The 20642-nt window shown below is 47.0% G+C and overlaps 2 protein-coding genes and 1 pseudogene across 2 annotated transcripts; 2 read left to right on the top strand and 1 right to left on the bottom strand.

The window, feature by feature from the left end:
- Positions 1-4280: 4280 nt before the first annotated feature.
- LOC103654518 (OSJNBb0045P24.5-like protein) lies at positions 4281-7572 on the bottom strand. Its single transcript, XM_008681348.3, has 2 exons — positions 6830-7572; positions 4281-6189 (listed from the first exon to the last, which is right to left on the bottom strand). The coding sequence occupies exons 1-2, from the start codon at positions 7205-7207 to the stop codon at positions 4408-4410; spliced, it is 2160 nt and encodes a 719-aa protein (XP_008679570.1). The 5' UTR covers positions 7208-7572; the 3' UTR covers positions 4281-4407.
- A 388-nt stretch (positions 7573-7960) lies between these two features.
- Positions 7961-12054, top strand: LOC103655868 (uncharacterized; annotated as a pseudogene).
- Positions 12055-17812: 5758 nt separating this feature from the next.
- Positions 17813-20318, top strand: LOC100383195 (OSJNBb0045P24.5-like protein). The gene is made up of 2 exons (NM_001318961.1): positions 17813-18233; positions 18325-20318. The coding sequence occupies exons 1-2, from the start codon at positions 17835-17837 to the stop codon at positions 20131-20133; spliced, it is 2208 nt and encodes a 735-aa protein (NP_001305890.1). The 5' UTR covers positions 17813-17834; the 3' UTR covers positions 20134-20318.
- Positions 20319-20642: the final 324 nt, after the last annotated feature.

Genomic DNA, 20642 nt, shown 5'->3' on the forward strand with positions numbered 1-20642 from the left:
CCCCAACCCAAGATGACGAACAGGTACCTCAAGTGGAGGCGCATGATCAAGGGGGAGCACAGGATGTTCAAGTTGAAGAGGAAGAAGCATCTCAGGCACCTCCAACCCAAGTTCGAGCAACGATCCAAAGGGATCATCCCGTCGACCAAATATTGGGTGATATTAGCAAGGGAGTAACTACTCGTTCAAGATTAGTTAATTTCTGTGAGCATTACTCCTTTGTCCCTTCTATTGAGCCTTTCAGGGTAGAAGAGGCCTTGCTAGATCCGGACTGGGTGTTGGCCATGTAGGAGGAACTCAACAACTTCAAGCGCAATGAAGTTTGGACACTGGTGCCTCGTCCCAAGCAAAATGTTGTGGGAACCAAGTGGGTGTTCCGCAACAAACAGGACGAGCACGGGGTGGTGACGAGGAACAAGGCTCGACTTGTGGCAAAAGGTTATGCCCAAGTCGCAGGTTTGGACTTTGAGGAGACTTTTGCTCCTGTGGCTAGGCTAGAATCAATTCGTATCTTGCTAGCATATGCCGCTCACCATTCTTTCAGGTTGTACCAAATGGATGTGAAGAGCGCTTTCCTCAACGGACCGATCAAGGAGGAAGTGTACGTGGAGCAACCCCCTGGCTTCGAGGATGAACGGTACCCCAACCACGTGTGTAAGCTCTCTAAGGCGCTCTATGGACTTAAGCAAGCCCCAAGAGCATGGTATGAATGCCTTAGAGACTTCTTAATCGCTAATGCTTTCAAGGTTGGGAAAGCCGATCCAACGCTTTTTACTAAGACTTGCGATGGTGATCTTTTTGTGTGCCAAATTTATGTCGATGACATAATATTTGGTTCTACTAACCAAAAGTCTTGTGAAGAGTTTAGCAGGGTGATGACGCAGAAATTCGAGATGTCGATGATGGGCGAGTTGAACTACTTCCTTGGGTTCCAAGTGAAGCAACTCAAGGACGGCACTTTCATCTCCCAAACAAAGTACACGCAAGACTTGCTAAAGCGGTTTGGGATGAAGGACGCCAAGCCCGCAAAGACGCCGATGGGAACTGACGGACACACCGATCTCAATAAAGGAGGTAAGTCCGTTGATCAAAAAGCATACCGGTCCATGATAGGTTCTTTGCTTTATTTATGTGCTAGTAGACCGGATATTATGCTTAGCGTATGCATGTGTGCTAGATTTCAATCCGATCCTAAGGAGTGTCACTTAGTGGCTGTGAAGCGAATTCTTCGATATTTAGTCGCTACGCCTTGCTTCGGGATCTGGTATCCAAAGGGGTCTAACTTTGACTTGATTGGGTACTCAGATTCCGACTATGCTGGATGTAAGGTCGATAGGAAGAGTACATCGGGGACGTGCCAATTCTTAGGAAGGTGCCTGGTGTCGTGGAACTCTAAGAAACAAACTTCCGTTGCCCTATCCACCGCTGAGGCCGAGTACGTTGCCGCAGGACAGTGTTGTGCGCAACTACTTTGGATGAGGCAAACCCTCCGGGACTTTGGCTACAATCTGAGCAAAGTCCCACTCCTATGTGACAATGAGAGTGCTATCCGAATAGTGGAAAATCCTGTTGAGCACAGCCGCACAAAGCACATTGACATCCGGCATCACTTTTTGAGAGACCACCAGCAAAAGGGAGATATCGAAGTGTTTCATGTTAGCACCGAGAACCAGCTAGCCGATATCTTCACTAAGCCTTTAGATGAAAAGACCTTTTGCAGGCTGCGTAGTGAGCTAAATGTCCTAGATTCGCGGAACTTGGATTGAATTGTAGCATACATGTGTTTATGCCTTTGATCATGTTCATTCTGCATTTTGTTGCTTATTGTGGTGCTCAAGTTGTACAAACACTCCCTGGACCTCACAAGTCCTTTTGCAAGTGATGCACATATTTAGGGGGAGCTGTGCTACAACTTGACCCTTTGAGACTAACCATGTACTTGAGTTTGGTTGTTTTAGTCTTAAAGGAGGATTGAAAGGGAAAGGTGGACTTGGACCATGCAAGACTTCCACTGCACTCCGATGAAAAGAGTAACTTTTCCAAGTTCATCTTTATACTCTTATTGCCTATTTGCTCTTAGTCGAAGATTTTGGTGAGGCAATAGGGTTAAAGGGCCAAGATTGATCCCGTTTTGGTGCTTGATGCCAAAGGGGGAGAAAATAAAGGCCAAAGCAATAGATGGATCAGCTACCACTTGAGAAATTTTGAAAATAGTAGATTAGAGCTTTTGGTTTGTCAAAACTCTTTTATTGTCTCTTATGTCAAAAGTTGGCCTCTTGTGGGGAGAAGTGTTGATTATGGAAAAAGGGGGAGTTTTTGAAAACCTTGATCAAATTTCGTTGGAATACCTCTCTTTTTGTCTCTACAAGTGGATTTGACTTAGAGATAGGAATTTGAGTTTGATTTGCAAAAACAAACCAAGTGGTGGCATAGAATGATCCATATATGTCAAAATTGAATCAAAACAATTTTGAGTTCTTATTTGAATTGATTTTGTACTTGTTCTACTAGCTTTATGTTGTGTTGGCATAAATCACCAAAAAGGGGGAGATTGAAAGGGAAATGTGCCCTTGGGCCATTTCTAAGTATTTTGGTGATTTAGTGTCCAACACAAGTGCCTAAGTGTAAAAAGGTGGACAATGTACAAATCAAGGATAAAGGTATGTTTCTCAGACTTAGTACATTGTTTTATGGACTAATGTATTGTGTCTAAGTGCTGGAAACAGGAAAAATCCAATTGAAAATGCCTTGGCTCGAGCAGCCAAGATATGCTCAGTCTGGGAGCACCGGACTGTCCGGTGGTGCACCGGACAGTGTCCGGTGCGCCAGGCTGGTTCTGGCGAAAAGGCTGCTCTCGGGACTTCGACGGCGGTGTACGGCTATAATTCACCGGACTGTCCGGTGGTGCACCGGACTGTCTGGTGGGTCGTTCACAGGCGAACTCGTCGCTCTCGGGAATTCATCGGCGACGTACGGCTATAATTCACCGGACTGTCCGGTGTGCACCGGACTGTCCGGTGAGCCAACGGTCGGCCGCGCGATCTGCGCGGGACACGTGGCCGAGCCAACCGCTAGAAGGGGGCACCGGACTGTCCGGTGTGCACCGGACATGTCCAGTGCGCCAACGGCTCCCAGGCTACCAACGGTCGACTGCGCCATTTTTGGAAGGAAATCGGGCACCGGACAGTGTCCGGTGTGCACCGGACTGTCTGGTGCGCCAGTCGACAGAAGGCAAGATCAGCCTTCCTAGAATGCTCTCAACGGCTCCTAGCTGCCTTGGGGCTATAAAAGGGACCCCTAGGCGCATGGAGGAGCTAACCAAGCATTCCTACAACATTCCTAAGCACCAAGACCTCGATTCCGCGCATTTGTTTCATTGTGATAGCATATAGAGCTCTAGTGGAGTTGTGAACTCATTGGGTTGTGTTGCGAGCTCTTGTTGCGACTTGTGTGCGTGTTGACACTCTGATTCTTGGGTCTTGTGTGCGTTGCTAATCCTCCCTTGCTCTGTGCTTCTTTGTGAACTTAAAGTGTAAGGGCGAGAGGCTCCAAGTTGTAGAGATTCCTCGCAAACGGGATTGAGAAAAGCAAGCAAAACACAGTGGTATTCAAGTGGGTCTTTGGACCGCTTGAGAGGGGTTGATTGCAACCCTCGTCCGTTGGGACGCCACAACGTGGAGTAGGCAAGCGTTGGTCTTGGCCGAACCACGGGATAACCACCGTGTCATCTCTGTGATTGATTTCTTGTGGTTATTGTGTTTTGTTGAGACTCCTCTCTAGCCACTTGGCATTTACTGTGCTAACGCTTAACCAAGTTTTTGTGGCTTACGTTTTCAAGTTTTACAGGATCACCTATTTACCCCCTCTAGGTGCTCTCAATAACCAGAAGAAACACATTTGTCTACGGCCTGGCCGGACATATCTAGAGATGGCCAAACGGGTTGCCCGGCCCGGCCCGCCAGGCACGGTTAGAAAACCGAGACGGTCCGTCTAAGCACGCGGGCTCAATTTCCTGTCCGAGCCCGGCTCGCAACGGGCCTAAACGGGTCGGGCCGACCCGTTTAGCACGAAAAAAACAGGCCGAAAAGCGGGTTATGCGGGCCGGTAAGCACGTTTTAGTGTAAAAAAAGCGGGCGTAAAGGTAAACGGGTCGTGCCGTGCTAACCCACCGTGCTTAGTTTACTGTCCGAGCCCGGCCTGCTTGTTCGTACCGGGCCAGCCCAGGCCCACATAGAACTGGGCCGTGCCGGGCTCGGACCGAGCGCAAAGAGCGGGCTTCGTGCCGGACTCACGGTCCTCATGCTTATTGACCATCTATAGACATATCTAACAATAAACATTATTATCTTAAAATTTATCTAAACTTGAGAGGATTAGACTCCTTCCAAAGAGTTAGACCGAGCGGTATCAAACATTGTGGCCACTGATGGACGACGCTGCTGCAGTGGGGCCCTCATACAGCTCCGTCCTCTGCATCTTCTCCGCCAAGGTCTCCATCCCCATGTACAAGAGCAGGAGCCATACGTAGGACAGGTACTCCCCGCCCGTTCCCAAGCCTTTGGCGTGCAGGTAGCCTTTGCACCTGCTGGCCGAGAAGCAGAGCATCTCCACCCACACGCCCTGGATCACGGCCCACATCTTCTCCTCGCTGCCCCTGTGCGAGTCCATGAGATCCTCGGCTACGCACCAAGCCCGGCGAACGACGCCGACGCCTGCTGAGCCCAGGACGCCGCCGCCGTCGTCCCTCTTGAGCAGCTGGACGACCTTGTGCGCGAGGCCTCTCTTTCCCCGTGCCCGCGGCGCGCCAGGACGGTCCTCCCCGAGCAGGCCCACGAGCTCGCCGCAGGTGTCCCTGAACAGGCTGCGTCGGGCACCGGGCATCAGCATCTCCGGCTTGACGAAGAGGAGGTACGCCATGTAGTTGGACATCTCCCTGCAACGGCGGGCGGTGGCGCTGGAGGGGGACGGGTCCTCCTGGAGGAGGTGGAAGCAGAAGTCGGTGGCGAGGTGCCAGACGAGGACGCTCTCGTCGAACGGCCTCGACACGCTCATCAGTACCATGGATGGCACGCTGCTGTTGTTGAGAGTCCACTGTCCCCGGTAGTCGTTGAACGCCCGGAACGAGTCCGCGCCGGCTATGTGACCCTCCATCCACCCTCCGGCGACGTGGCCGTGGACAAGGCCGGTGATCTCCCTGGACGAAGCGCCCTTGCACGGGTCCATGGTCCATAGCTGGTCGACCAGGTCCCTGCAGCCGAGCCAGCCTACCACCTCCATGAGCCACGAGTGCTTCCTTCTGCGTGCCACGTACCCCATGAGGTTGTACTGCGCGACCTGGTCCGGCCACGTCCGGTGCCCGGTGAACAGCCGCTGTACCCTGCCGAACGTATGGTGGATCACGGTGGGCAAGACGTACTCCATCACAAACGCAGACCACAGCAGCGCGTACGTGACGGTGACGTCGGCCTTGACCTGGTCGGCGGCGCCGCCGCCGTAGTGGAACACCGCGATCGCACCGAGCAGCGTGGCCGCGGCTACCGTCCGGAGCCCTCGAGCCGAGGTGAGCACCTTCCAGCGGTTCAAGGCGGCGTTGTTCGTGAAGACGAAATGCGAGATGTCGTGCAGCTTCAGCGATTCCTTGGTGTAGAGCTGGTGGAACGTCGCGGAGAGGCTGGATTTCACCAGGCGATGGGCTTCGTCCGCTGGGCTGCGCGCCAGGTGTTTCAGGCAGCTCAGCCGGCCGGAGTAAGGGGGCGCCAGGTCCACGCATAGGTTGTAGGGCTTCCAAACTTCCCCTGCTTTACAAGTGTCGTCGTCGCCGTCATCCTCCTGCAGTCCTGCTCCTCTGCCATGGCCGCGGGACTCGAAATACCGTGTCGCAGCTCCCACGTACCCCTGAAGCGAATTCATCTCACTCTCGCCGCCCTTCTCTTCCGAGCCCGATGAAGAGTCGACGAGGCTGTTGACGCTGACTCTCTTGAGGTCCCAGGGCTTGAACACGCATTTGGTGATCCCGCAGAAGAACAGAAGAAGTGCTGGTGTGAAGATTCTCCCGTAAGCCTCCATCTCTTCGTTATGGGCCTGGATGGCATTTACCTTGTCAAGGGTGGCTTGGTTAACTGCTTGGTGAGCAGTAGTCACCAGGGATTTCGGCCACGCCTTGACGAACACATAGATCGCAGCGGCGACCTGTCAAAGCACGGCACCAGACCAGAGTGAGCATTTGCAGCACTTTAAAAGCGATAGTGGAATGGAACCTCCTCCTCTAATGTTCTCTACTCTAGTCTCTAGCTAAGCATCGAAACTGCTAAGGTTAACAAGTGCGACAATAATCTGGTTTGGGTGATGATTACATTAATGTTTATGGCCCAGTTCAACAAGACCAGGAGGCAATGGCAGAGTTAGGGATGGTAACGGATCATGTTCCAAATGTTTATTCACAATAAATTAAGGTTCTTAAATAATTTTTAGTTCAAAAATAAATATAAATAGAGTCTGATCATAACTTAATTCGATCCTTAAATTTTATAGCGTAAAATTTAGAGCTCATTATCACCCTAGATAAAGTTTTGTTTTTCTGATTAGGACTACAAGACAAGTGCATGCAGTGGCAGTGCACATAGAGTGGTTCTTTCTAGCTTATTGGTGTTAGAGTGGTGGACATACTAACCAATTCAATTCAAAAGCTATCCAAAAATACAAACGTGGAAATAAGAAATAAGAGGTGGGGTTATAAATAGTATTTATCAGGATTCGAATTCGTGACATCTAACCAATTCAATTCAAAAGCTAAAAGTAAACTTTTAGGAGACTGCATTGCTGAGCTTACCTGAGACACCGCTGTTACGACATGCCGCCGCCATAGCTCGTTGTCTTCGATGTTGTAGGCCGTGATGCTGTCCTGGCCGCCCAGGTGCACCAGCAGGATTGGCGCCCACAGCAGCTCCACGCCGGGGCGGCCGGTGTCGGTGTCGCACCGGTGGGAGTTGAAGAGGGTGGCGAGGGCGTAGATGGCCACGGCGTCGCTGCCCAGGTAGGCCAGCCAGATGGAGAGCCTGAGCAGACCTGGGATCCGATGCTGTCGAAGCGGGGCGAAGACGAAGAGGAACCACTGGATGGCGAGGCTCGCGACGACGAGGATGCTCAGCTGGTGTTCTTGCCACAGCTCCAGGGCCGCCGCGAAGCCCGTACTAGTGGAATCACCCATCTATCTGCTCTCAAAAAAAAAAAAGAGAGAGAGCTCTCAAGGGCTAGCTGTAGCTGATGAACATGTGTGGGGATCGTTGTCGTTGCTCCATTTAAATAAAATACTCCGAGTCTGTCTATAAACGCTTATTTGCATGCATGTGCTATGTATCCAGTCCACTGGCACCACTGATTGCACGTGGGCCTGCTTACGTTCGGCACCACACCCCAAGTGGCCCGTACATACTCCCGAGCGCTCGCTGTTTTTCCTCCTTTCAAGGCGGCTTCCAACGGCGCCCCTTTCTCCTCCCTATTGCGCCACCGGACCGATGTCCAAGCTCCCGCCCTATTGCTCCACTTGAAGTTGTGAGCTATTGTCTCCGTCGATCCATGCCCTTCCTAGCTGGCTACTCGCTTTTGTTCTTTGTGCAACTTGCTTTTCCTGCTGACCCTAGCGTAGACTTGGACCCGACTGCAGAACTGCAAAAGCAAAATTCTACTTTTGCATGTTCCGATTTATTATGCCAACACTATAAAAATTTAGAAGAAAGACCTCACATTGAACGAGAAAAATCTAAATTTATCAGATTAGTTAATATATATATAGTATATCTATTAAGAGCTCTAGACTCTCAATTACTATAGGAAGCCCTAGTCAACCTTTGGTCCAGCCACACCAATTCTATACAACCGAACCCCGCACGGCCCACGAATCCACCATCCACCTCCACCCTATATCCCCATCCCCATCAGCAACGCAAAAACCTAAACCGCTATGGTCCATCCACATCCACAGTCGCCATCGCCCCCACCTCTCACCGTCGTCTTCGTGCACCACTCGGCCTCCACTGCCGGTCGCGCCTCCCAGCCACCTCGTGCCGCTCTGCCACCCCGCGCATCCTCCACCGCCCCTATGGCTGCCACGGGCGAGCGCTGCCCGAGCAGTCGACCGCCCTTTCCGTGCCGCCCCGCCTCCCCGCTAGGCCTCCACTGCCCACTGCTCCGGCGCCTACAGTGGAAGGCAAGGAGAAGGACATCGGGCGGCGGTAGCTGGATCTGGCAAGCACAAGGCCGCGCCCCCGGCGGCGCCTGGATCTGCGTTGCTTGCAACCCCCCCCCCCCCCCCCCCCCCCCCCCCCCCCCCCACACACACACACACAACAGATCTGCTACAGGGACAATCTGATGGTCGGCGCATCGCCTAGAGGCCGGTGGTGGCGAGTCACGCCTCCTCAGCCCTCATCCTCACGTCGTCGCCACCGCAGATCCGCCCAACGGCCCCTGACCCGACAGTAATGCGCTGGCATCACTTTTATCTTTGCTAACTTATCTATTTTTTAAAAAAACCAGCCTTTGGTGAGGATTGTTATACGTTGTTCCGCGATTTGCAGTTCAAGAAGGGAGTGAGAAAAAATAAGTTGGTTTAATAATGGGTGTTGATTAATTATAAACTAATCATCAATTTTAGCTGGTGAGGGGCAAATTTAACGTTCTTGGTGCTTACCTGTTGGTTTATTTGAACAGATGACGATTATCTTATTGCTAGCACCGATGGGGTGGGGACAAAGCTGAAGCTTGCTTTCGAAACTGGTATTCATGATACAATCGACATTGACCTGGTAAGATTAACCACAACGTTGTTTTCCTTATCTCTGTCGAAAATTGTCTGAATGGATTTAGGTTATTGTGACAGGTGGCAATGAGCGTCAATGACATTGTAACTCTAGGTGCAAAACCATTGTTCTTCCTAGATTACTATGCAACGAGCAAGCTTGATGTTGATCTTGCAGAGAAGGTAGTCCCACTTTATTTTCTCACTTAAACAAAATAATTTTTGCCCTACTCATACTTATTTAGCTAGTCATCTGCTCAATTTTCCCATAAGTACTATGTAAATTTTGTAGGTTATCAAGGGGATTAGGGATGGCTGCGAACAATCAGATTGTGCTCTCCTAGGAGGGGAGGTAAGATGTTTTTGGAATTGAATTACTAGGACTCGACAATTCAACCATGCAGTATTACCCTTGTAAGTTTAGTAGTTGCATATGAATGGATCAAATGTCTTAAACTGCCATACTGTCCACCATTGTTGCATTGTTTATCTGCCAGAATCCCTTTACTAAGAAGCAGGGATTTTAATGTTTATGTTTGAAGCGTACTACTTGATTGATAATATCAGTATAACAAAATTCTGTTTTTTTTCTTTTTATGCCTTTAATTCCATACAGATGCAAATGAATCTTCCTGAATCATTACATGTGCATTACTTTTATGAAAATCCAAAAACACTTAAACTGATTATTGAACAATTGATCATTACAGACAGCAGAAATGCCTGGTTTCTATGCAGAGGGTGAATATGATCTAAGTGGTTTTGCTGTGGGTGTTGTGAAGAAGGATAAAATCATTGATGGAAAAACATTGTTAAGGGAGATGTGCTTATAGGTCTTCCTTCCAGTGGTGTTCATTCTAACGGGTTCTCTCTTGTTAGAAGGTATTGTAATATATCATTTGATTGATGAATTTATTTATTTTTTATCTCTTCCTATTTGTTGAACATCATTGTATCTGGTTAATGATGGTTGAAAACCTTCAATTTTAAGGAGTACTGAGAAAAGTGGACTTTCTTTGGATGATTAGCTCCCAAGAAATGATGGCATAACAACTACAGTTGGTGAAGCTCTAATGGCACCAACCTTCATCTATGTTAAGCAGGTTAGGTTTGTTTATGTGTTTCTATGCCTCATATTTCCTTCATAATTTTACAGAAATTTTAATTTATTGTTTTGTGAAATAAAAACAGGTGCTTGAGATTATTAGCAAAGGTGGTGTGAAAGGACTAGCCCACATCACTGGTGGTGGCTTTACTAGCAATATCCCAAGAGTATTCCCCTCTGGATGCGGGGCAAAAAATTTACTGGGTCATGGGAAATACCTCCAATCTTCAGTTGGCTTCAACAGGCAAGAACAAATGATCTTCAAACTTCGCCTTTGATTTTCAGTAGCAACTATTCTGAGAAACATCAGGTATGTATGCCAAACTTTAGTGTCCATCAATTCGTTTCTGACAGTTGATACAAACTTATATTTTAGATTGATGGCTCTTGATTGCTGTTTCTCAGGCACTGCATTGGCGTACTGGTCATAAAAATGATTGCCTCCAGATAATAAGTTCTGCTGCTTCAAATTCAGTTCTGCCAGCTGTAGGAATAGGTGATTATCTTTTTTTATATGGCTGACAATGATAGTATACTCAGTATCAAAGAATATAGTTTTTGAATTGTGTTTTCTGCTAGGTATGACATCTATTATTTTTTTGTTTGTTATATATGTTTTTTCTCCACAAACATTCTTTAGATTTGATAGCCTTTTTAACATCTAGATTCTAAGAATGTGCTTAGTCTGTATTACATGCACAAATAGTTCAAGAAAAAATAGCAAAAAGGAGATAAATGTCCCAGAAGAAAATAGATGAATTAACAGGGCTATTAGAACCTTTTGTCAATAAGTTTTGGTCCCTGTATTCAATGTAATAACGACTTACATTATTTTAGCCTCACAATTTTCTTTAATGGTCTAGCTTTGTAATTGATAACATATTTTTTTTGGTTGAACTGTCATAAATTTATGATAGTATCCATATATAGTATGTCAAAACTTAACAGTTCCTACACTTTTCGTTGGCAGGGTTTGTCCGCTGGTTTGCTAAGGCAAGCAACGTACATAGACTGCTCGTCTTGGATCCTTTAGGTTTGTATAGTGTGTTGCTTTATGATCAACTGACCATTCATTACCTCCGCCTGATGGCCCTTATTAACAACAGTAAGAACTAACTAAGAATGTGCGCTAAGATTTTTCTTGCTATCTGAAGTGGTAAATTTGTTAATCATAATTATTTGTTGAATGGGTATGGGGGTTTTGTAGGTGTTGGATGGTGTTGTGGGATGAGATCCTTTAGATTATGTTGTGTAAGAAATTTGATTTGATTTTGATTGAGAACCGATACCTGCGAATGGGTGATATGCAACTTTGTTGGTTAACAAACACTTGTTATATATGATTTATGTTGCTGGCATCATCTATCCACAAGCAATTGAAGCTTGTGTTCTAGCTGGAATAGTCTTCTTCGTTGCTCATAATGCATTATATAACATATTGTAATGGTTTGCATTATCATGGTATTAGATATTTTCTTTTATCTTCTGTCTGAAATGCTAGCAACATAATGGTTTATTATATACTTGAGCAGCTACTATGCACTTTCATTTCCTCTATGTATTTCCTGGTGTGGCATTTGGTACTTACTTTGCAATTTATACCAGAAATGGAATTGAGGGTATCCATGGAGATGCATGTAGCTGAACTCAGTCAAGTTTATATCCATTGTGTGTGTGCACGCTTATTTGGCATCGTGTTCTTCCTTTTCATGGGGTAAACAGGAAAACATTGGGCTTTAAAATTTTTGAATGGCTCGATTGTGGTACTAGAAATGTATAATAATTGTTCTAAAGAAATGTTAGAGGATAAAGAAGTAAGTTACTAAAGTTTTGGACTGTATTCTTTCATTTTCATCTCACTTATGCTATTTCTTTCAGGAATCATAAAAGCATATAGAGGAACTATGTATAGGCTACAAAGAAGCATAAGAAGCATTTTTATAGCAGAAGCCAAGTGTTCTGATGATTTTGTTTTTTCAATTGTGTTTTCTGTTATTGGTTCAGTATGCACATATATTGACATGATTTATGGCATGGCATCTGCCATCTTTGTTATATTTATGACATCGTTCTTGATTGATGTGTGCGACATGAATGATAGATCTTTTTAACATCCTGAGCATCATTGTGTCACTCATTATCGTATTTTGTATATCATTTATGGGTTCACGGATATGAAATGTCAGGTTTCTTATTTTTGAGATCTGAACCATGTGTTGCCTTTTGGTTGTTACATAATAAATGGTCCTGTCGATGTGTTTTACGTTCAAAAACTTCTATGCGACATGCACGAAAACTAACGCTAAAACATGTGCGATTTAAACTCTGTAATTCGTTACGAAAACGATCAACGATTTATGCTAAAATTCACACCCATTTACGCTATTTTGGATCACATTTTACGCAAAAATCCGCCCGAGCCATAACCCGCGCGCGATTTTTACGGCGTAATTTTTGGGCCACATTCGTCGTTATGAAACAAATTTACGATTACGCTAAAATTTGTACACATTTACGTTGTTTTGGTTCATATTTTACGCAAAAATTCTTCCGAGCCAGAACCCACGCACGATCGGACGCGCGCGATTTTTACGTCGTAATTTATGGGTCTCATTCCTCGTTACGAAACAGATCTATGATTTACGCTAAAATTCATACCCATTTACGCTGTTTCGGTTCACGTTTTACGCAAAAAAATCGGCCGATCCAGAACCCGCGCTCGATCGGAAGCGCGCGATTTTTACGTCGTAATGTTTGGTCCCATTCGTCGTTATGAAATGGATCTACGATTTACGCTAAAATTCGTAGTAATTTACGCTGGTTTGGTTCACGATTTACGCTGAAGTCTGTCTGAGCCAGAACCGTGCACGCCTACCTGCGCGTAGGTATACTTGGTTGGGGCTTCCTGTACTAATGGAAGCCCTGGGCTTCCATTAGTTCGCCCCTATATATATATACTATTACATTGTATATAGAACTAAATTTGAACCTAACCGAAGAGTCTATACCAAATACGATGAATAAGATATAGATAATTTTAACTATTTTTCTAATATTAAAACTCAACTTTTTTAAAGAATGTTATCATTCAAGTGGTGGATCTAGGGGTGGCCATTTTAAAGTCGAAGATCGAACCCGAACTGAACTGAACCAGAATAGACTGGATTGTTGGTGTATTCAGCTTTTAGGCTTCAGTTTCTACCTATGCTATATTTCAATGTACGTGTGTAGGATCTAGGACAACGACTAGAGGGGGGGTTGAATAGACTGTTTTAACTAAAATCAAAGACACTAGACAAATTTAATCAATACGACAAGAGATATAAATTCCCTAGCTATGCCAAGTAAGCAAACTATGATGAACAATTATGGCAGTGCTAGAAATGAGAGACAATACACAAATTAATAACTATTTGCAAAGTAATAAGTAAAGAGTGAAGAAAATGACACCGAGTTTTATCCCGTGGTATCGATAATTTGTCGATCACCCCTAATCCACGTTGTGGTGGACTTCAAGCTCTCACTTGCTCCTTTATCAAGACGCAGCTTGATCTTTGAGCCAAATGGAAAAGAAATCACTAAATGCCTCGATTCTACTAGCTTGCCTTTGTCGCCCCAGCGAGGTAGGCATGAACCCCTAACAATAAACACCGCGGATCATCCACAATCTTCACCAAGAGCTGGACGGGGACAACACTCGAGCCGTCTAGGAGGTGGCTACCTTCAAGAGTAACAAGTCGGTGACGCTTGCTCGGTGTACCACCTAGTACCTCAAGAACCACCAATGGATGCAAATGCACTAGGGGCTCTCAATCTCTCACTAGAATGCAATCTTAAGCAAAGAGTGTGAGAGAATGAGTTAGAAGATCACAAATGAGCTCAATGTATGCTAGCAATGATCAAGAGAGTCCTCACGCACGAGCTCCACTTCTATTTATAGCCCACCTCACAATTCTACCTGTTATATGCTTGAAGCACACTTTCTGCGCATACGTGGACGACCCGCGCCCTACGGCCAGACAGTCCGCCGTACAAGTAACGACTATATTCCTGGTTTGAAACGTTGTCAGAAAAAGTCAAGTCCAGACGGTCCGACAATCACGTCCGACGGTCCGAGACATGGAAACTTAAAATATCATAGCACTAACCAAGTTGATTTACACTAGCGGACGATCTGCCCTTCAGTGCCGAACGGTCCGCGCCAGGGAGTTAGTACTGTTTGGGCTAAAACCCCGGACAGCCTATAGTTCAAATGCCCAAAACACACAGTCCCTACCTAAATCTAATTTGGCACCTGTGGACGATCCATCGACCCCGACCGGACAGTCCGCACAACCACACAGAAACTTGTGCAAACTCAGGTTCTCTCTAGTCAGGACTGCGGACAGTCTAGCCCCAAGGCTCAGGCGGTCCACAGTACAAACATACCGGACCCGTCCAAAGTGGACACACTTTTGACCCCTCTGGATGGATCGCGGACGGTCTGACGTCCTGGCCCGGAAGGTCCGCCGATCCCAATACTTAGCCACTTTTCAAATGCGCTTTTGCAAACATTTTAACTCTCAAAATCGAAAGCGATGTTAGTCCTCATGCATATGCAACTACTAGATGCTCTATGAGGCACTGAGTTTTACACAGACCAAAGTCATTGACCCCTCTTTATAGTATGACTATCTAGCCTACTAATCCGGTCAATTCCTTCTCTAAACTCCTGGTGACCAGCAAAAACAAAACCTATGTTATACCTTTGCCTTCACCTGATCCACAACCAATGCTTATAAGTCTCCAAGACTTTCTGTTCTTTGTGGTCCAACCTGCATTCTTATTTCTCCAAGAATTGTTAGTCCACAAATGGTTGTCATTAATTACCAAAACATCACTAAGGGGCTAGATGATTTACAATCTTACCCTTTTTGGTAATTGATGAGAACACTACATATTTCATACAGAGTAGTTTTAGTTTTTTCAAATCTTCCTCACACACTAGGTATAAGAAAGATTTGAAGTGAGTTTCAAGTGACTTATCCTGATTTGAAATTCCATATGAAGTATAGATAAGTCAGGATAGAAACTCAGGGTGTAGGAATAACTCCCCCTACATGTGTGATTTCTCACACATAATAGATCAGAGTTTTGGCGGAGATCTTCCTACAATCATGGTTATTGAGGTATACAAGAATAATATGATATGTAATATGCACAACAAATTTAATCACTCCTTGATCAACCATTCACAAGATAGTTCGAATGCAAACATTTGTCCACAAGCAATACAAGACATAGTTCCACAAATGCATGGAACATATAGTTTAGATAATAAACATGCACATGCAAAGTCTAAATGTCCACATGAACTCCCTTGACTATAATATCCCCATCTTCATGTCTCCCCCTTTGACATCAATTGCCAGAAAGGAGAGGCCTCACTGGGTACCTGGCGGAGGACGCATATACATGTTGTAGTAACAACAATATCATATAAGAGGTGTTTGTAACAAGCTCAACAAATGAGAATGAGAGGGGAGAGGAAAACCAAACCCGAGGGCACAAGCACAAACCTCACACCAAAGGAGCTCCTTCAATCGATTTGATTTGAGAGCTAGATTGGGTGAGAGGGAAAGAGGGAGTGCCTTTGTCTCAAGTTATGTGATCAGTAAGTGTGTGGGCGACTAGCAGCTATGAGGAGAGAGATGTGAGGGGTATTTATAGACTCTCCTAAAAAAGAGTCGTTGGTGTCGATTTTTCTGTGAAGGACCAGTTGAACCGCTGCCCTGGCTGACAGTCAGTCTGCTGAACAGACTGGTCAAAAAGACCTGACACTGGTTGAACTGGCACTAGGGGCGGTGTCAGCTGACATACAGTCTGCCAGTCAGACTAGCAGACTGCAGGTCAGACTACGCAGATGTCCCAGTGACCGGTTGAACTGCCCCTGGGGACCACTTCAACCGGTTTTGACTAGAAAGTTTAGAAGAGAAACACCAGTTCAACTGATCCGGAGGCAAGTTCAACTGGTTTTGGTCAGAGAGTTTCATGGTTGAAGTTGAAGTTCAACTCAGCTTAAAAAGCTCAACTAAGCTGAAGAAGTTCAGCTCAGCTGAAAAAGCTCAACTTAGCTGAAAATGCTCAACTGAGCTGAAGAAGTTCAGCTCAGCTAAAAAAGCTCAACTCAGCTGAAGAAGTTCACCTCAGCTGAAGAAGCTCAACTCAGCTGAAGAAGTTCAGCTCAGCTAAAAAAGCTCAACTCAGCTGAAGAAGTTCACCTCAGCTGAAGAAGCTCAACTCAGCTGAAAAAGCTCAACTCAGCTGAAAAAGTTCAACTCAGCTGATAAAGCTCAACTGTTTTTCAACAAGAACACTTTCCGTTTCTCAATCCTAACAACAGTTGAACACAGTGTCCAAAGAATTTTGGTTTTCGAAATAGCTTTTGAATTTAGAGGCTTGAGTTATAGCAAACATCGTTACCTGTGCAAAAACTACTAAGAGAGAAATAGATCGTGCGACTCAATATATATATATATATATATATATATATATATATATATATATATATATATATATATATATATATATATATATATATGTATGAAATTTTACACGTTCGTCGCATGGAGTCTTTTTAAAGCATCATTGATGTGATTGCTTTGTCCTTGAAACTTCCCTTTTCAATTCTTAACTAACTCTTTTTAGTTTCTATGGATACTGAGTATACACTAGGAGCAAACTTGTTAGTATCGTTATTTGTTTTGTCATTAAATCACCAAAACCCTCGGTTAGGGTTGATTGTACTTTCAGTTAATATAAGACTGTCTCAAACTATTCCTCTCTCTATATACATCTGCTCCTATCTATATTTTTTTTATTATATTTTACTATATCCCTAAAAGATACTGCACTGTATATAGGCCATCTCCAACCATTCTCGCCAACTCCATATACAGTGTAACTCGATCTTTTAACATTTATTTATTATTTTTAAAATTTAAAAAAAACATATAACATTTGTGCTACCATATAATATAAATTATTGTCATGTTACGGAGTTTAAACACGAGTAATAATTGGATGGTCCTCACAATGGAGTCTAAACTTGTAGATATTGGCATCCGATCGACAAAGCGACAAAATCGTTGTTTCCAGCGAGGGGAGCTCCTTGCGGATCACGACGGCGTTACGGCGCTTCAGCGAAGGTGCTATATATATGCATGTTGGGGAGAGGTTTGGTGAACAAATTTTTTTTTTGGTTGACAGATTTACCCGGCTCGCCTAATAATTGAGAACATGTGAGTTTTGCTTTTGCAGTTCTTCAGTCGGGTCAAGTCTACGGCAGTCAAGCGGGGTCAGCAAGAAAAGCAAGTTGCACAAAGAACAAAAGCAAAGTACTAGGCAGCTAGCTAGGAAGGAAGGACATGGATAGAGATAGAGAGCAACTCTGCTCGGCCCGCCAGATCGGACTGAGCAGGTCTCGGGGCAGGAGAAAGTAAACATATGGCCATAAAGGAAGTGCTTCATACTGTCTAAGATACGTATACGAAGAAGAAGAAGAAGCTGCAAGCGCTCGGCATGCATCTAGCACGTACTACTTACGTAGTATGTGTATTTTATACTGTATGGAATATTTTTTTTGCTAGGAGTAGGACCAACCAACTTGCGCCACTTGGATGCAGCACCAAGCCAAGCCACTTGGACTGACAACGTACGGTCGGCGCGGTGAATGTAGTCAAGTAGTACTACTACTTGCTTTTTCTGTGCTTCTGTGAGAAATTAAAAGAGGAAGGGGAGAGACATGACACAAGAGAACGTACGGATGAATAGCTAGCTCACTGCCGTACTATATTTTTTAGTAGAGCAACGATAAATAAATAAAGGACGGGAGCGCGTGCACGTTCATCATCAGCTACACTACAGCTAGGCTTTGAGAGGAGCTGAGAGAGGATGAGCGAGTCTGAGTCGTCCAACACGGCGGGCTTCGCCGCGGCCCTGGAGCTGTGGCAAGAAAACCAGCTGCGCATCCTCGTCCTGATTAGCCTCGCCACCCAGTGCTTCCTCTTCGTCTTCGCGCCGCTCCGTCAGCACCGGATCCCAGGTCCGCTGAGGCTCTCCATCTGGCTGGCCTACCTGGGCAGCGACGCCGTGGCCATCTACGCCCTCGCCACCCTCTTCAACTCCCACCGGTGCGACACCGGCACCGGCACCGGCACCGCCCGCGCCGGCGTGGAGCTGCTGTGGGCGCCCATCATGCTGGTGCACCTGGGTGGCCAGGACAGCATCCCGGCCTACAACATCGAAGACAACGAGCTGTGGCGGCGGCATGTCGTGACAGCGGTGTCTCAGGTAATATTAGTAAACCTCAGCAGCACTCACTCACCAGCAGTAATGCACATCTGGTCAGCAATAATGGCGCGTGGTCTGACACTGACGACAGGTCGCCGCTGCTATCTATGTCTTCGTCAAGTCGTGGCCAAAATCCATGGCGGCGACTGCTGCCCATCTAGTGGTTGACCAAGACACTCGTAACCGGATAAATGCCTTCATGGCCCATAAAAGTGAGATGGCGGCTTACGGGAGAATCTTGGGACCAGCGCTTCTTCTCTTCTTCTCTGGGATCACCAAATGCGTGTGCAAGCCCTGGGACCTCAAGAGGGTCAGCGTCAACAGCCTCGTGGACTCCTCCTCATCGGGCTCCTCGGAAGAGAAGGGCGATGCCGGTGAGAGTGAGATGATGGATTCGCTTCAGGAGTACGTGGGAGCTGCAGCACAGTATTTCGAGTCCGTCGGCCATGAGGAGGAGGAGGAGGACGACGACGCCGCCTGTAAAGCAGACGAAGTTTGGAAGCCCTACAACCTGTGCGTGGACCTGGCGCCCCCCTACTCCGGCCGGCTGAGCTGCCTGAAACACCTGGCGCGCAGCCCAGCGGACGAAGCCCATCGCCTGGTGAAATCCAGCCTCTCCGCGACGTTCCACCAGCTCTACACCAAGGAATCCCTGAAGCTGCACGACATGTCGCACATTGTACTTACAGACAACCGCGCCTTGAACCGCTTGAAGCTGGTCACCTCGGCTCGAGGGCTCCGGACGGTAGCCGCGGCCACACTGCTTGGGGCGATCGCGGCGTTCTACGGAGAAGGCGACGTTGACCAGGACCCGACGGACGTCACCATCACGTACGCCCTGCTGTGGTCTGCTTTCGTGATGGAGTGCGTCTTGCCCACCGTGATCCACCACACGTTCGCCTGGATAGAGCGGCTGTTCACCGGGCACCGGACGTGGCCGGACCAGGTCGCGCAGTACAGCCTCATGGGGTACGTGGCACGCGGCCGGAGCCACTCGTGGCTCATGAAGGCGGTGGCCTGCCTCGGCTGCGGGGACCTGGTCGACCAGCTCTGGACCATGAAGCCGCGCATGGGTGCTTCGTCCAGGGAGATCACCGGCCTGGTCCACGCCCACGTCGCCGGAGCGTGGATGCAGGGCCACATAGCCGGCGCGGACTCGTTCCGGGCGTTCAACGACTACCGAGGCCAGTGGACTCTCGGCAACTGCAGGGAGATCGGGGTCGGCGTATCATCATCCATGGTGGTACTCATGAGCAGCGTGTCGAGGCCGTTCGACGAGAGCGTCCTCGTCTGGCACCTCGCCACCGACTTCTGCTTCCACTTACTCCAGGTCCAGGGAGACCCGTCCCGCGCCAACGCCACCGCCCGCCGCTGCATCGAGATGTCCAACTACATGGCCTACCTTCTCTTCGTCAAGCCGGAGATGCTGATGCCCGGTGCCCGGCGCAAGCTGTTCAGGGACGCGTGCCGCGAGCTCGTGGGCCTGCTCGAGGAGGATCGTCCTGACGCGCCGCGGGCACGGGGCAAGAGAGACCTCGCACACAAGGTCGTCCAGCTGCTCAAGAGGGACGGAGACGACGTCCTGGGCTCAGCGGGCGTCGGCGTCGTTCGCCGGGCTTGGTGCGTAGCCGAGAAACTCGTGGATTCGCACAGTGGCGACGAGGAGAAGATGTGGACCGTGATACAGGGCGTGTGGGTGGAGATGCTCTGCTTCTCGGCCAGCAGGTGCAAAGGCTACCTGCACGCCAAAGGCTTGGGAACGGGCGGGGAGTACCTGTCCTACGTATGGCTCCTGCTCCTCTACATGGGGATGGAGACCTTGGCGGAGAAGATGCAGAGGACGGAGCTGTACGAGGGCTCCACTGCAGCAGCGTTATCCATCAGTGGCCAGAATGTTTGATACCGCTCGGTCTAACTACTCTTTGGAAGGATCGGAGTCTAATCCTCTCAAGTTTAGATAAATTTTAAGATAATAATGTTTATTGTTAGATGTGTATCCAGATCCGTCAAGCCACGGACAAGCGTGCTTCTCCTTTTCGCAATTTCTCCTATTGGTAATGTTTGTTTGGACTGGTCGTATTTAGATGTCTTCTCCTATAATCTCTTTCTAGATTGTAATAACTTTTTTCTATATTTATGCTTAATGGTCGATGGAAGAATATCGTTGTGTTGTGTGAAATAGTTTTTGCTTTCCGTTGTAATATTAGAGAGATAAGTGACATGCTTCCTTCATATTTAAATAAATTAAATATTCTAATTCCGAATAAAACAAGCATATAACTTAGACAAATGCCATATATAATTATTGCAGCAATGAACAGTAGCAATTCTAGAACATGTAAACATGTAAAATAGCATCTCAGGTCCATTTTATAATTAAACATGACTTGCAGATGAAGAAGGCAGATT

This window comes from Zea mays, chromosome 4 (genome assembly GCF_902167145.1).
Source record: "Zea mays cultivar B73 chromosome 4, Zm-B73-REFERENCE-NAM-5.0, whole genome shotgun sequence".
Taxonomy (NCBI): domain Eukaryota; kingdom Viridiplantae; phylum Streptophyta; class Magnoliopsida; order Poales; family Poaceae; genus Zea; species Zea mays.